Source organism: Marmota monax, unplaced genomic scaffold (assembly GCF_021218885.2).
Source record: "Marmota monax isolate L192 unplaced genomic scaffold, Marmota_monax_Labrador192_F-V1.1 WCK01_AAM20220418_F8-fsc00144, whole genome shotgun sequence".
In the NCBI taxonomy this organism is placed as follows: domain Eukaryota; kingdom Metazoa; phylum Chordata; class Mammalia; order Rodentia; family Sciuridae; genus Marmota; species Marmota monax.
Window position 1 is genome coordinate 2,247,289 of NW_026694618.1, and position 15,241 is coordinate 2,262,529.

General features: G+C 35.1%; 1 protein-coding gene across 4 annotated transcripts in view; it reads left to right on the forward strand.

The window, feature by feature from the left end:
* Positions 1-15,241, forward strand: part of Col28a1 (collagen type XXVIII alpha 1 chain) — a 164,203-nt gene that overhangs the window by 17,134 nt on the left and 131,828 nt on the right. For all 4 annotated transcript variants that reach the window (XM_046422560.2, XM_046422562.2, XM_046422561.2 and 1 more), the window contains exons 8-11: positions 1,676-1,702; positions 5,103-5,147; positions 7,324-7,368; positions 8,387-8,440. In XM_046422560.2, coding sequence (XP_046278516.1) covers positions 1,676-1,702; positions 5,103-5,147; positions 7,324-7,368; positions 8,387-8,440 — 171 coding nt within the window. The remainder of the gene's footprint in view (positions 1-1,675; positions 1,703-5,102; positions 5,148-7,323; positions 7,369-8,386; positions 8,441-15,241) is intronic.

Below are 15,241 nucleotides of genomic sequence, written 5' to 3' on the forward strand. Positions count from 1 at the left end.
AATCATATAGGACCTTGCAGGCCAGGATCAGAAGAGTGGGCTTAAAGTACAGCAGGAAGCGGTTGCAGAATTTTGAACAGGTTGAATTAAAGGGATATAATGGTAAGACAAGGAGAGAAAAAACAAATGATGATAAAATTTTGATTCTGTGTGATTTGAAATGTGATGGTGCCATTACTAGAAATAGGAAAATGAGAAATTTTGCAGTTTGGGTGCCATTTTGGATATTATAAATTTGACTATATAAAAACTAGTAATTAAGAGAGATCATGTATAATGGCCAAAAAAAAAAATGCCCTGATGTAACAACCAAATAGTAAATTGACCATGATTTTCAGAAAGAAAACAGGAAGAAAAAGAAAGAAAGAAAGAAAGACAAGACTACTTAAAAACAATATTTCTTTATTTTGTAAGGCTATATTGTCTCCTTCCAAAATATAATCTTAACTCTTTTAGTATAAAGTGATGACAGAATTATAAATATGGATGTGTGTTATAATGGGTGGAGAGTGCCCTAAGTTTCCTGAGATTAGAAGAACAGGCTTTTTTAGCATGAATGGTTTTAATAGGAATTCCATTATAGGTGGTTATCTATAATATGACCTTTAATTTTAAGCACACTCCTAATTAAACAACATGAACAAATAAATATTTCTAAACTGGATTAAATTGTAGTTTCACCATGTCTTCCACTAATTCTACTTTTATGTTCTATTCCTCAGGGACCACTCATTTGGAAAGAAGGTTTATTTCCTTATTGAAGTTTCCTTTTGTTAAAAAGTCATAACAGGACAAAATGTTGTAGTCTGACTTACATGTAACAGCAATAATAGCTTGTTTATGCCATTGGTTTCTCCAGCTTGATTTAAATATGCCATATAATTTTGTTTTTGTGCTTGAAAAATATAGTTGTATGAAAGAGGTATGAAATCCAATTTGGAAAAGATTAATTTTGCTTAGAGTGGATAGCTTCCTGGTTCATTTAATATTCAATACTGTATCACTTAAAGGGCTTATGGGTAGAGTCACAGTGGAGGAGGCTGTATGAGATTTCCAGGACTCACTCAGAAGACAGCAGAGGTGCTGGCCCCATGTCCAGCTTGATATAAAAGACACTAACTTAAAAGGCCACTGTCTCATCAGGTTGATAGAGGAACCATTCATTTTCTCAATGTTATATATTTGAAACCAAATTTGAAATGAGGGCCATAATAGATACAGTTATTTACCTATATTCCAAAGGCCATTATCTCAGCTCATTTTCAAAGCCAATTTCTCTAATGGCCTCTGAGAGACATTCTCAGCTGCCATAGTTCACAGTTTAAAAGTAAATATAACAATTTTGAAAGAATTGTTATGGGTCATCACTTTTACAATGACTTTCAGTATAGCTTCTCTCCTTTAGTTTGATGCCAAAGAGTAAGAAATTAGGGTTGGAAAAAAAATGTTTGAAATAGAATAGAAGACAGTAGGGAAACATAGGTTCTTTTCTTCTCAATAAATGCGTACTTCCCAAACATAAAGTGAAATAGTTCACATGTGTATTATCTTATTTTCCAAGACTGCATAGATATGTATAGGTATGTTTTTATTATATCTTATATATGAAAAACATCTAGCTCTTCCTCTAATTATGCTTTATAATGGTTTACTTTTTTATTTATTTTTTAACTAGGGAATTCCTGGGTACAAGGGTGACAAGGTAAGAATTGTCTATGGGTTCCATTTGACCTCCCCACTTCCCACAGAGTCTGCAGGGGGAAAAGACTGTTCCTCTTCTAGATCGTATTTTGAGTAACCAAGACCTCAGAAATTCCTGCAAAATGGCCCAAACCTGCTTGAAGGGCACACATAAAATCATTCCTGTATCTATTTTCTTCCTAAGCCTGAGAGGGAAACAAGAGATGGCTGTTTCTAGGGTCAGGAGGAGTCAAGATATGTACTGAGTATCTATAAGTCCTTGAACAACTCAAGATCTCTGGTAATACAGTCCTGTCTAGAATAAATGGAATAATGGGTGTGATAATGTATTGTAAATTGTTTGCAGGACTATAAATGTAAGGTTCAATTATGAAGAGGCAAGGAAAAATGTTAACATAGGAAAGTTGAAATTTTTCATAATTATAAAATTATAAATTTATCCTAAGTAAAATATGAATTCCCCCATCTTGATTTAAACAATGAGGTAGTTATTCAACACCAGAAAGCTCTACACATGCACGCGCACGTGCACACACACCCACATATATTTAAAGATTCATATAACCTTCTGGAGAATTTTAGATTCACTGAAAGAGTTCTCACTTGGAAAATACAATTTTTTCAGAGAAAAGTGACCCTGAACCTTCGACATTCAAACCAGAATTTCACTAGGAGAAGCAGTATCAGAAATCCAAGGCTAGGAACAGAGCTAATCTGTTTATAGCTTTCTGAAGTACTTGCTTCCTAGAACTATATAATTGTGACTATTCCACAGGGATTGATGATCCCACCAAAAAAAGAAAACGCCTTTCTGAGGCAAATAACATGAATACAATATTTTCATTGATGGGAATCTGCCCCCCAAACAAATGCTGTTCCTCAGGACCCTAGAGCTAACAAATTTGTCTGGACAAATGGAATGTGAATTCTAGCCAAAAGGATTTTTGAATGTATTTTTGGTACTTTTCTGTTTTATGTTTTAGTGGTTGACTCATTTTGTTTCCATCTAACATTACTAAATTAATTGCTTTCTAATTGGGTCTTCGAGAATGATTTTCTATTTACATTCAGAAATTAATGTTCAACTTGTTCTGAGTGAAGACTCAATTTTCCCTGAGTTAGTCATGTTCAGCCAGAGGAAGGAGAATTTGTGCTCCATTCCTGTGCCATGTGTCAAAATGCATTCTACTGTCATATAAAACTAATTAGAATGAATTAAAAAATAAAATAAAAAAAACAAAATCTGAAAAAAATGATGTAGAGAGAAAGATTGCTTTTTAACAGATAGCTGACTCAGAGAATTACACCGTTTTCTTTTCTGCTCCTGATGTCAGTGAAACTCCAGGTAGACCTTGGGTAGAAATGCCAGGTCAATGACCTTGGGTAGAAATGCCAGGTCAATGGAAATAACTTATATCCCATGATAAAGTGCCCTGTTTGGCTATGGTGACTGATACATGAATCTGGAAGTCTTAACAGACTCAAGTCTGTGATTATAGGCAAAGAATTTAATCTTTCTGAGTTTCATATTCCTTATATATGATTGGATATATGAATATATGTGTGTATATATACATATATCTTGTATATGTACATTATGTACTGTGCAAGGTGATATACTTATGGAGATAGCAATCATGTAAAGGCTTTGGCACACGCTTTACACCCATAATTGGTGATTACAATTGTTATTTCCTTCCTTAGGGGAGTGCTATTCTACATGTGGTCTTCAGGCTGGCTGCCAGTCTTGTTAATGTTTGCTGTTTAGCAATGAGAAAAAGCTTAAACCAGACTATGAGTTTACTGTATTACTATAAACACTGCTAAATTCAGCTGAGAGTTATTTCCCATGACACAACTCCCTTGATGAAGGAAGCAATGCATTGAATTACATTCTGGTGCAATTTCCTTATGTAATAGTGACATACCAAGTAGCATGTCCTAGAACAGCACGTAGGTAACAAAGCTGCAGCAGAAGCAGAAATTGATATTGAAGGCACTGGGTTAGGAGTTATAGGCTAGCATGTATGTGTCATAAGTAAAACATTTAATCTCTCCAATTGTTCCCTTATATTAAAAATAAGAATTGATTTGAGACTCAGAGTAAATATATATGAAAGCATTTGAAAATGCTAACATTTTATAAGTAAGAGATGATTGTATTATGATTGTGAAAGTTTAGTCATTTTTCTAATTGGATGTGACTTTTTACTTTTAACTCCTAAAAGTCTTCAAAGTCTGATGTGATGAGTTAGTATTCAGAGATTCCAATTCTCATCTGTTTGGGCAAACCACTTAACCTTTTTTTAAAAATAAACAATTACTTTTATTGTAAAATAATTTTGATTGACAAAAATTTTATAGTTTGTAAAATACAATATGATGTTTTGAAATATGTATGCATTGTGAAATGGTTAGATTGAACTAATGAACTTATGTGTTACCTAACAGTTACCATTTTGTGTGTGTGTGTGTGTGTGTGTAATGAGAACACTTAAAAATATTCTCTTCTAATGCTTTTCAAGAACACAAGATGCTGTTACTAATTATGGTCACCATGTTGTACAATGGGTCTTTTGTAGTTGTTGCTCCTGTCTAATTGAAATTTTATATCCTTTGAGAAATTTCTCCCAAACTCCAACCTGTTACCCCTGGTAACCACTATGCTACTCTCTGCCTCTGTGAGTTCAACCTCTTTAGGTTACCCATAGAAGTGAAATCATGAAGCAGTTTTCTTTCTGTGTGTGTCTGGCTTATTTCATTTAACTTATGTCCCCTAGTTTCATCCATATTATCATGAATGATAGGATTTCCATTTTGCAGGCTAAGTAGTGTTCCATTATGCATATAGACTACATTTTCTGAATCTTTTTGAATTGCAAATTTTCAGTCTGTAAAATTGGATTAATAATATCTATAGCAGACAGGTAATATCATAAATGTCTGTTAAAACCATTAATAATTTCTAAAGCGTAATTCAATGTTAGTTTTTTTAAATCAACATTCTAGAGAAGAGGGTACAGTAGAGCATAATAGTGGAAAATATGTAGCATGCTCACTGCTATGCCCCTGTCTCTCAGCTGACCTTGCTCACTTATCACGGTACCCTTCTAATACATGGTGGATGATCAGTTACTTTCCTTTTAATTTCATTCCTCTAATAATATGTCACAACTCATTAGGTGGCATGACTGGTTTGATCCTGTCAAGTTAAGGACAACTGATGGAGAAAGGTTTTCAGAGTTCAATGCCCATGCAAATCTCAGTATTGAGGATAAAATTGTAGAGAATTTGCGTGGAGTGCTCATGTCCCATAAGATTTTGCTGGGAATCTTAAGAAAAATCCTACTCTTGACTGACTGTAAATGTCCTCTTATTCACTTTATGCATTTATTTTTTAGGGTGAACCTGGAGAATGTGGTAAACCAGGAATAAAGGGTGACAAAGTAAGGAGGATGTTTTATAAATATTAACAGCTGTGATACCTTTTGGTCTGTTTTCTTAAGAGGAAATTCCTGGGGTGAATTATGTGGATCTAATAGAGATGGAGAATCAATGGATCAATTTTCACATATGTGGAACATGAAGTAGCAAACAAAAGGATGCCTAACTTAGGGAATGAAGGCCCAATGCCTTTCTTATAGGGCATAAGACTTTTTTGTGCAATACCTTAACATTTGAGGTCATTTCTACACAAAGTCATGGTGGGAAGAATGAGATTACCAGTAAAGTCAATTCAAACTCCAACACTGAATTTTAATCTATTTTCTCTCTAGATGTCAACACTGAGATCATACACATTCCAAAGAGTGAAGAACTCTGTTAAATTAGTGAAATAGTTAAAAACAGTTTGGAAGAACTAATCATGGATAGTGGCTTGAAATTTTGAATTTATTTTAGCTAAAATAAAAATACAGATAAAGAACTTAAACTAGAGACAGTATCCAGTATGTTAAAAAGTTTCTTAATAGAACAAGAATATAGAGAATATTAAAAAACATAACAATAAAAGATCCAAGAAAGTACAGAGTAAAACTAAATAGCTTTCATTATAGCTAAGAACTATTAACAACAGGCCCCCAAGATATTAAACTTTTAAAATATCTTTAATTATGGGAGGAAGACAAGGAGAGAAAGTAAAGCAGAGGTTAAAAGAAGAGGATAGAGTAATGACACCGGTCCATGGAATTAAACACTTGAAATAGCTTGAGACTCCCTGGAAGCTTTTAAACTACTATAGAGTTAAAGGTCAGGTGGATCTGCAAAGTGTAGGCTTAGTAATTATCTCTGGGAAAAATGAAAAGTTTAATGATGAAGAGGTTCTTCCTAGAGGACAACTGAAAAATGTGAGATGAACATGGGGTCATGGAAATACAGAAGAAAGGACACTCAGGACAAAAACCAAAGTCAAACAATACCTGGAAAAACATGAAGTAAAAAATGTCGGAAAAATAATTAATATAGTTTCATTGAGTAAGATGCCAGATATTAAGTATTTCATTGTTTTCTGTACCAAAAAGAAAGAAAATACTGCCAATTTGATGTGATTATACAAATGTATGATGTGATTGACTAAGAATCTCCAATGTCAGAGATCCAAATATATGAAAAAAAAATGTGTCTTATGTTCAATGAAAGAGGGTCGTTGATACAAAGAGTTCACACAAATTTATAAGAAAATTTATAAGAAAAATATATTAAGAGCACGAAGAGATACAAAAGAGAAATGAGAAAAATGTCCAAGCATAGTAACTATCAGATAAATGAAATTAAGACATTAAAATATTATTTCACAAATCAGATTAGCAAACACTGAACTAGTATATGATATTCAGTCTTCATGGGTATTCTATAAGATAAAGATGTGCTTTCTATATTCAGGTGGTAGGAATGGACAAAAAACTTCACAGAAGAAGTTTCTTTCTATATGTGGTTTGAGAGACAAGGGAGAGTGATGGAGAACCCTAAATGTGTTTCTAGTCTCTGCCTCAGTTTATCTTCTTCTAGGAAACTATTCTTAGGAATGAATCACAAGTTGGACAAAAATTTGTACACAGAGATGGTTGTGATACTACTACTTAAAATAGCAATCATAAATACTTCAATGTCAAAATGAGGCAGATGAGTAAATAAATTGATAGTTCTCTATTCATAACAAATGGAATCTGGGAAAGGAGATATTAGATATTATTCGTATAATATCTAAAATAACAGTATTTTGCTAAATCCCATGTCTTGAAGAGGGACAAAAGAGCAATCTAGATACAATGATAACTCACTAAATTGTTAACTAGTGACATTCCTTATTGGAAGGAAACTATTCTACCAAAACATGCTGCCTTCCAAAGGATTTTGTGAAGTAATTGCTTTACTCTGATCAAAATGTCAATATGTAGGCTAAAAACTGACATGTACAATTGGATTTTCATGGAATTTGTTTATTAAGACAAAGTCTGACCTGAGGTCTCTTGTTAAATAATCATTTCAACTTGTTGGCTTTGGTGTTTGGATAACCAGGGAAGACTGGCTGTTGCCACATGACATTCCCTTTCCTCCCACCTAAAATAACTGCCCTTAGGAGATAGATATTTATAGATACTTACTATTAATTTCATTCCACAGGGATCTCCAGGGCCATCTGGACCAAAAGGACCAAAAGGACTTCAGGTAAGGTTACTAAAACCAGATCTAGGTTTGGATTAGAATCACCTGGGAAACTTTTTTAAAAAATCCCTTTACCCACTTGTACCCTCTTCCAATTAAATCAGAATGTCTGCAGATTGGAACCAGATATCAATATTTTTAAAGATCCCCAGATGATTCCAATTTTTCAGCAAAGTTTGAAAACAACTTTCCTCATGTTTTGATTAGCTAACTCCAGGCTCCCTAAAGACAGGTACTGGCCAGCAAATCTACTTACTGAGCACCTTAAGGAGACGAAAATAATTCAGAGTCTGGGTACATGTAGAAAGTCAAAGTATTTTTGCATTGCTGCTATAATTGGAAGAGTTGTGCTTTTCTCTAAATTATAATATTTGTATTTTTCCATTACTATAAGTACTTAGTCCTCTATAATATGGAATGATCATTTAAGGAATTTGTTTAATTTAGACAAATTGCATGGATTTCAGAAAATAATCTGAATTTGTTTTTCCAGCCTAGGGACTTGTCTCTTCTAAAGTTACACTGAGTGTATATATGTGTGAAGAGTTAATTTTAACCTTTCAGAAAGTTTGCTGAAAGTTGTACTTTTACCAAAGATTTCCTACATAGAATCTAGCCAACAACTTCTTTGCTTTAGCCTGAAATTGTCAGAGCAAGCCAGTATCTCTGGTTATTGGAAATGATTAATTTCAATTATATGGTTTAGATACTAAAAAAAAATTGCTTAATAGGAAAAAAATTTTTTTTTCAAAGTCTGGCATGGGAATAAGTTTAGAAACACAGGTTTAGGTAACAAATACCTCATTAATAAGATGTTTGCTCTCAGCTTATGTGCTATTTTAGAAGCTTTCATTCAACTCAGAATTTTACGTCAGTTTCTTGACTGAATCTGATGCCAATGTAACTCTGAGCTATATAGTCTGACTTCTAACTCTAGGATATCTAGGAACCTTAAAGAAAGGTTCATTCTTGGTTAGCCTTTTGTACACAGAACTAATTCTTTGTTTTCATCTTGGAGCAGGGCATTGGTGGACCTCCAGGAGATCCAGGCCCAAAGGGATTTCAGGGCAATAAGGTAATCTGACCCTGTGATTAGAGACAGGCAGAGTGCCTTCCACCCCGTGGCTTTATGGTAACGCATGTTTTTATTAGACTGACATCAATGGACTCTTTGAGGAAGCATCTTTGGAAATACTTAATAACCTGCAGGTGTACACACAGAATCAATCAAGTATATGCAGGAAGCCAGTGGCATAGCTTTATCATTTATTAGTCTATTACTCAAGGGGGACATTGTTAAACATAAACCATTATCTAGATTCTTCACCGTGTTGTTTTCCTACTCATGTCCTTTTGTCATTTTATGGCTCACTAGAAACTGAAAAGCACTTACCAAATAACACAATTCAAATATTCTCTTTTCCACCTACAATGCCATCTTAGTATACAGTTTATTAGGGAATGGAGCTTATAACTGTTATACCGACAGAGATTAAGCAACCACAACTATCAGTACCCTGCTTGTAATGTCACCCGTTGACAATAAGGCAAGACAGACAGGGAGGGATTTAGTGAGAACCAAATACAAAGCGAGGACGCCAAGAGGGGTCTATAAAAGACCTGGTTATAAGACTCCCTTTCCCAGTAAGAGTGACTTTGATTTGTTAAAAGCAATCCTACTGTTTTCAATGCTTAGTACATTTCACAGATGTAGTAAATATTCCAATAAATGGTGTTGTCTTCATGACTGAAGTTGTGTGGAATTTGTAGTGATTGTTAGCTACAGAAGCTGCTCTCCCAACTGACCCTAGAAAATGCTAATCTTTTAAGGGTGCAATATTGGACTTAAGTTGTAGGAGCAGTTGGGCTATTTAAGTGTTAACTTTTCAGAGAGAAGAAAGGGAGTGACAAGTATAGTATTTTAATGAGATAATGACAGTTTGAGATTTCCCAGGCCACTTTTAATTGGCAAATTAAAATAGAATGGGCTTCTCAGAGGGAGCAGGCTCAAGCTTCATCTGGGGAGATTGTCTTTTCCAGTGCTTGCCCCTGATTAATTTTCTCTGGGGGAAAGAAATGCCTTGTTGAATACTGAGTAGAAGTTCTCATGAAATTGCTTTGACTATAGGTGAAATCCCACAGCAAGCAAAAGATCTATATTTTGATGGTACGTGCATGTTTCTAGAATTCGTTGGTTACCTAAGATGATAATGTTCATGTTTGTGAAATAGAGGCTTAAAATCAGGGATCAGGGCAGGAGATTCTAACAGCAATAGAATTATAGAATGTTTGAGCCATAAATGATTTTAGAGATCATTCCAGTCCAATACTTTTATTTTGGAAATAAGAAATAAAGCCTGGAGATCAAAGGCTTGCCTTAGTAGCACAGGCCACTCCATCAGCTCCTGAGGGCTCTGGGGAGGTGCTGGGCTGGGAGCAGTGTGTGTGTGGTAATGGTGACTGTGCAACAGTGGTGATGAGGACAGGTCCACAGAAAGCAGGCATCATGTGATTATATCTCTTTGTGTTTAGTAGATTTATTTAATACTTAGGTGGTTTTTTAAAAATATTTTTTAGTTGTAGATGGGCACAATATTTTCATTTTATTTATTTATTTTTATGTGGTGCTGGGGATTGAACCCAGTGTCTCATGCATGCGAGGCAAGTGCTCTACCACTGAGCTACAACCCCAGCCCCAGTTTTTTTTTTTAAGAACAATTTATCTGAATAAAATTTGGTTTTTAATTCAGACAATGCATTAGTTCTTAATAAATAATGAGTCAAGTGGGGTTTTCTGGGAAGGAGGAGTGGCTATGATTTTTCTGACATAATAGCACTTTGTGTTTGAGTTTTATAGCATAGGCATAAAAGAAGTAATATTTTCCAAAAGTATTGGAGGAGTTCGTCTGTTTCCTAAGGGCATCTCTTTAAATTGAAATTTTAGTTGTAATAAAATATATGTGACATAAAATTAACACTCGGGTTTGAATCACAAAGTTCACTGCCAAGTGAACACAGATCATTGCCAATTGAAAAGGTGTCACTTCTAGGCAATGTTGGGAGTTGCTAGGAGGCTGGAAGGAGGGCATGTGAGCTTCCCTGTCTCCCTCTAGTGCTATTTCTGGTTTAAGGTCACAGGTGTAGATAGAGGTCTCTCAACTCTTCCTTTCTTAGAGTATTACTGCTTTCTATATGATTTCTACTACTCTTTGGATCCATTAGCTAGAGATCCATGTCATGTTGATCATTAGTGGACCCTTATTTTGCATTTTATACATTTATTAGTGTGTTGTCTTAAAAGTCAGCTTTCAGGGAATGATTTCATCTTGCCTCCCAGAAAGTACTTCTACATTTTGAAGGCATAATAAATGAATTTGTTCCTTGGCCTGTAAACAATGTTGTATTAGATAGTGGCTTCTTTATTTTCACCCATTATCTTTTTATTAGAAAATGTTTTCAAGAAACTGATATTATAATTTATGTAAATAATCTCTAAAATCCAGTAATTGTGCATTTTAAAAATATATTTATTTTTTAGTTATAGGTGGACCCAGTCTATTTATTTTATTTTTATGTGGTACCGAGAATTGAACCCAGGGTCTCACACATTCGAGGTGAGCGCTCTCCCTTGGAGCCACAATCCCAGCCCATGATTATGCATTTTCTGATGAGCATAGGGAGGATTATTTATTTTGTAATTTCTGTAATACTTGTTGATACCTTACAAATTAGGCTACCAAGGCACAAGGAGTTTAAGGAAAGGGTCCAAGTCTATGAAATTAATAAGGGACAGAATCAGAATTCAAACCCAGAAGTCTGTTCTTAACTACCCTGTGCTGTTTATCCCTTTACAAAAAATGGCTGAATTTCCTGAATATTTTTTCTGAGATAAATGCTTTACTTTTGAACAGTATGGAAGTTGCATATTTTCTCTTCTAGTATATTCTGGCTGAGCACAACACTCTGTTGAAAGGTGCATTTCTACTTGACTATAATGTTCATCTGAAAGTAACAGGAAAAGAAGGAAGGGGATCACTTGGGGGAAAAGAAAACAGCAATTCTAATTTTGCATTTTCAAATACTGTATTTCTTATGAGACCTTAAAATAGAAACCTTAGGCTTGTAACATTTGCAGATTCTGTGAGTTTCTAGATGGTATATGCCCATATTTTTGAATTTATGAATGGTCTCTCATCAACTACAGTCACTTTCTGTTGCTCTGGGAGTAGAATGTTCGTCATCAAAGGGTTTTTCAGAAAAGGTAGCCAAAGAACAAAAGGAAAAAAAATAACATGGGTTGAATCAAGGGAAAATAGGCTTCTGGCCATTTTACAAATCATTTTTGTCATTAATACTTTCCACATGTAAAGTAGCTCCTATTCTGCACTGAATGCCCTTGTTGCCTTAGCAACAAAACATAGATGTTTCTCAGAATGACACATTGGCTCAGAGGCCACCTCAACTTCTTTCGCACATAAGGCTCACGTGGTGGTATTCATGAGAAGAACATCCCAGTAGTCTGTATGTGAAATAAATTGGAATTATAATCACATCGGTGGCCAAGAAGCCTTATACCTAGTACCCAACTGAAATGTAACTCAGGAGACAGTGCTCTCTGGGCTCTGAGGAAAGACTGGAGTCCCTGTGAATCCAAGGCTACCAACTTCCATGGGGCTGCAGTGGCAGCCCAGGATGCGATCACATCTGGCTGCCAAAGGAGCTCTCATAAATAGAAAAAAATGTCTCACTGGATAGATCTTTCAAATCACAGAGAACAAGTTACCAAAATTAATTGTGAACAAATAAACCCAGTGGAACATTGGGTGGGTCCAACCCAAATTAGGTCATTTTTGCCATTTCTTGATGTCTTTCTGAGGTTATTTCTGAAGCATACTTTCTTCACAAGCCTCATGCAAATCTGCTCCTTCCAAGATAGCCTTTGTGTTCCTGGGAGCTAGGGATGGACTGTGGCATGGATGGAAGCAGCTGTGACACTCGGAGGTATCCTAACGTTAAAGCTGTAGAATTAGGGCCAAAAGAGCATAAGAAGATATCCCTGAAGTCTTTTCCCAAGATGAAGTACCTTATGTAAATCCTCAAATAGTTAAAAATACTGGGATATTGTATTATGTATTAATTGATCTTTATAGATAAATTGCCTTCTTTTTCTACCTTCCACTGTGCTATTTTAGAATGTTCATATTTCCTGTAAGTTTTTTCCTGTTTTCTTCTTCTGCATTTAAGAAACTTGAAGTCCTCTTACACATGAAATTGGGTCTTGCTTTATGTTCAATTTAGCCTCTTCAATATTAAGAAAACCCATAGAGAAATTGGAATATGGCGGTGGTATCAGAGGGAGGGAGGTAGCACTCAGGGATGTTGACCATTTTCCCATCTTATTTGGGTAATACAGAGTAAGTGAAGCACTGATGTGACCCATTAAAAGCTTTTCATGCATTAATAATATAATAATAATAATAACATAATAATTATTAATAACATAATAATAACACATAATAATCTAATGTGTTATTTCTACTTGTGCTTTCTTCTAAAAGTGTCATAAAGACTTGGGATTTTTTTTTGTTTTGCCTATATAATTCGTCACTTTTTCATAGTTACTATTTTCACTAGAGCAGAAGAATCACTACTGAAGATTTGGTTGTTTTAAAGACACATTTCTGTTTTGATCATTACTTAAAAACTTAAGTTGGTCCAAAGTTAGCTTAGTAGCTTTAGTAGGTCAACCTATTAAATATAACTAATATTTCCGAATTGTGGTTTGGAAATAGCTCAACACCACAAATTCGAACACCTATACAGAATTTTAAACTTTCTCCTCAAACAGGCATCTTGTATAGATTTATTTCAGCTCTCATATAACTCATATACCTAACAATCTCCTAATATCATGATATTGCTATCAACCAGTTAAAAAATCAGGATTTGTTACAGGATATTTAATTCCTCATAATGTGAGGTGGAGTAAATGAGGTGAAACATATGTAGTGCCTGTAGTTTCTAGTAAAGAATAATTAATCAAACAGAAAGGTCTTGAGTTCACAACTCTCTGAGCAGAATTGACTACCTGCAAACCATTTTTAAAAACAGGGTCCTTGAACATGTCAGCTTTTCTAGTTATCAAAACCAATAATGCTTTCTGGTCCTTCTGACAGGCTAACAACTTTGAACACAGTTGTGACTGTTCAATCTACAGGAAGAATCCTTTTATAATTGTAATTATAAGTATCCATTAAAGGAAGATCATAGCCAAATTACGTGAATGTTTTTCCTTCAGAGATGTCAAAGTCTAAATGCTATTTCTGTACTGGGCCTAATTAAAAGGAAAGAGTCATTAGTAATCTAGCAATTCTTATTGTGGAGAGTGCTGTGACCTATACACACATCTGCCCACCAGGACTCTAAATGAGCTTATTAACTCACTTGACATGAGACAACTGATACAGTGACAACGAGAAGTGGCTGCCAGAACATGTGGAATGTCAGCCAGTAGCTTCAAGGTAGATGATTTCCATGCAAATCTCTGATACATATGGTCCTTAGCAGCTGGGCTATGATGTGTGTGTGTGTGTGTGTGTGTGTGTGAGTGTGTGTGTGTGTGTGTGTGTGTGTGTGTGAGAGAGAGAGAGAGAGAGAGAGAGAGAGAGAGAGAGAGAGAAGGTAGACATATGTACCTGAAATGCAAGTGAATCAGTTTGTATAAATTATGTTTAATCTTGGCTCATATTTTTTCTTTTAGAGACTCTTTGTCTTCATATGATGGGCCTTCAGTTATAAATAGATTATAACTATCTGGTTTTGTAGTTTTCATCCAATTCCAAAGAAATAAATTTAGTCTGTAATGAAATTATTTTTGAAATTCTTTAAGAATAAAATGGAAAAGTCTCAAGAGGCAGTTTATCATTGTTTTAAAGCCAAATTGCTGGGATGGAAACCAGGCCCTGGCTTTATTAACTCTGTGATTTGGGCAAGTTCCTTGACTTTCCTACGACTCCATTTTCTTGTCCATGTGGCAAGTTGATAACAGCAGCCAGCTCTTACGGTTGTGAGGATCAGATGAGTTAAAACACAAGATAGCCTTTGTGTTCCCGGGAGCTAGGGATGGACTGTGGCATGGATGGAAGCATCTGTGACACTCGGAGGTATTCTAGCATTAAAGCTGTGGAGTTAGGGCCAAAGAGCAGAAGGAGATATCCCTGAAGTCTTTTCCCAAGGTGAAGTACCTTATGTAAATCCTCAAGTAGTTAAAAATACTGTGATATTGTATTATATATTAATTGATCTTTATAGATAGTTTGCCTTCTTCTTCCACCTTCCCTTGTGCTATTTTAGAACATAGAACACTCAGCACCTGTCTCATAGTGAGAACCTTGTGTGTTGACAATTTTTATGAAGCAGTTAATTTAACAATATATATTTTTTTACAATAATGTAGACCAAGTGTATCCTGATGTTTTCTGAAAAATAGCCTTTTATTACACATAATTCCTCTGAAACAAGAGAAATTAGGTACAAAAATGGAACCTGATTTAAGATTTACTTGATAAATATTATCTTCTTATCCCCTGATTGTTTGCTCTCTCCCTCTCTGCCCCCCCCCTTCCTTCCTTCTGAAAAGGGACTTTTCTGATTTTTCCTCCAAAGCCTCTGTATGTATTTATGACTTCATGGAGTTTCAGCTGAGGATGGAACCTGGCTGTGCTTGAGCCACTCTGCACTTACAAAAATACTGTCCCTCACTTTCTTCCCTTTGGAATGCATGAGCATAACTGCCACAAGACTTAGCATATAGTAAAGCTGGTGTCATCCATATCTGAGAAATGATTTGAATAAGTTGCTAATATATCTTTATCAT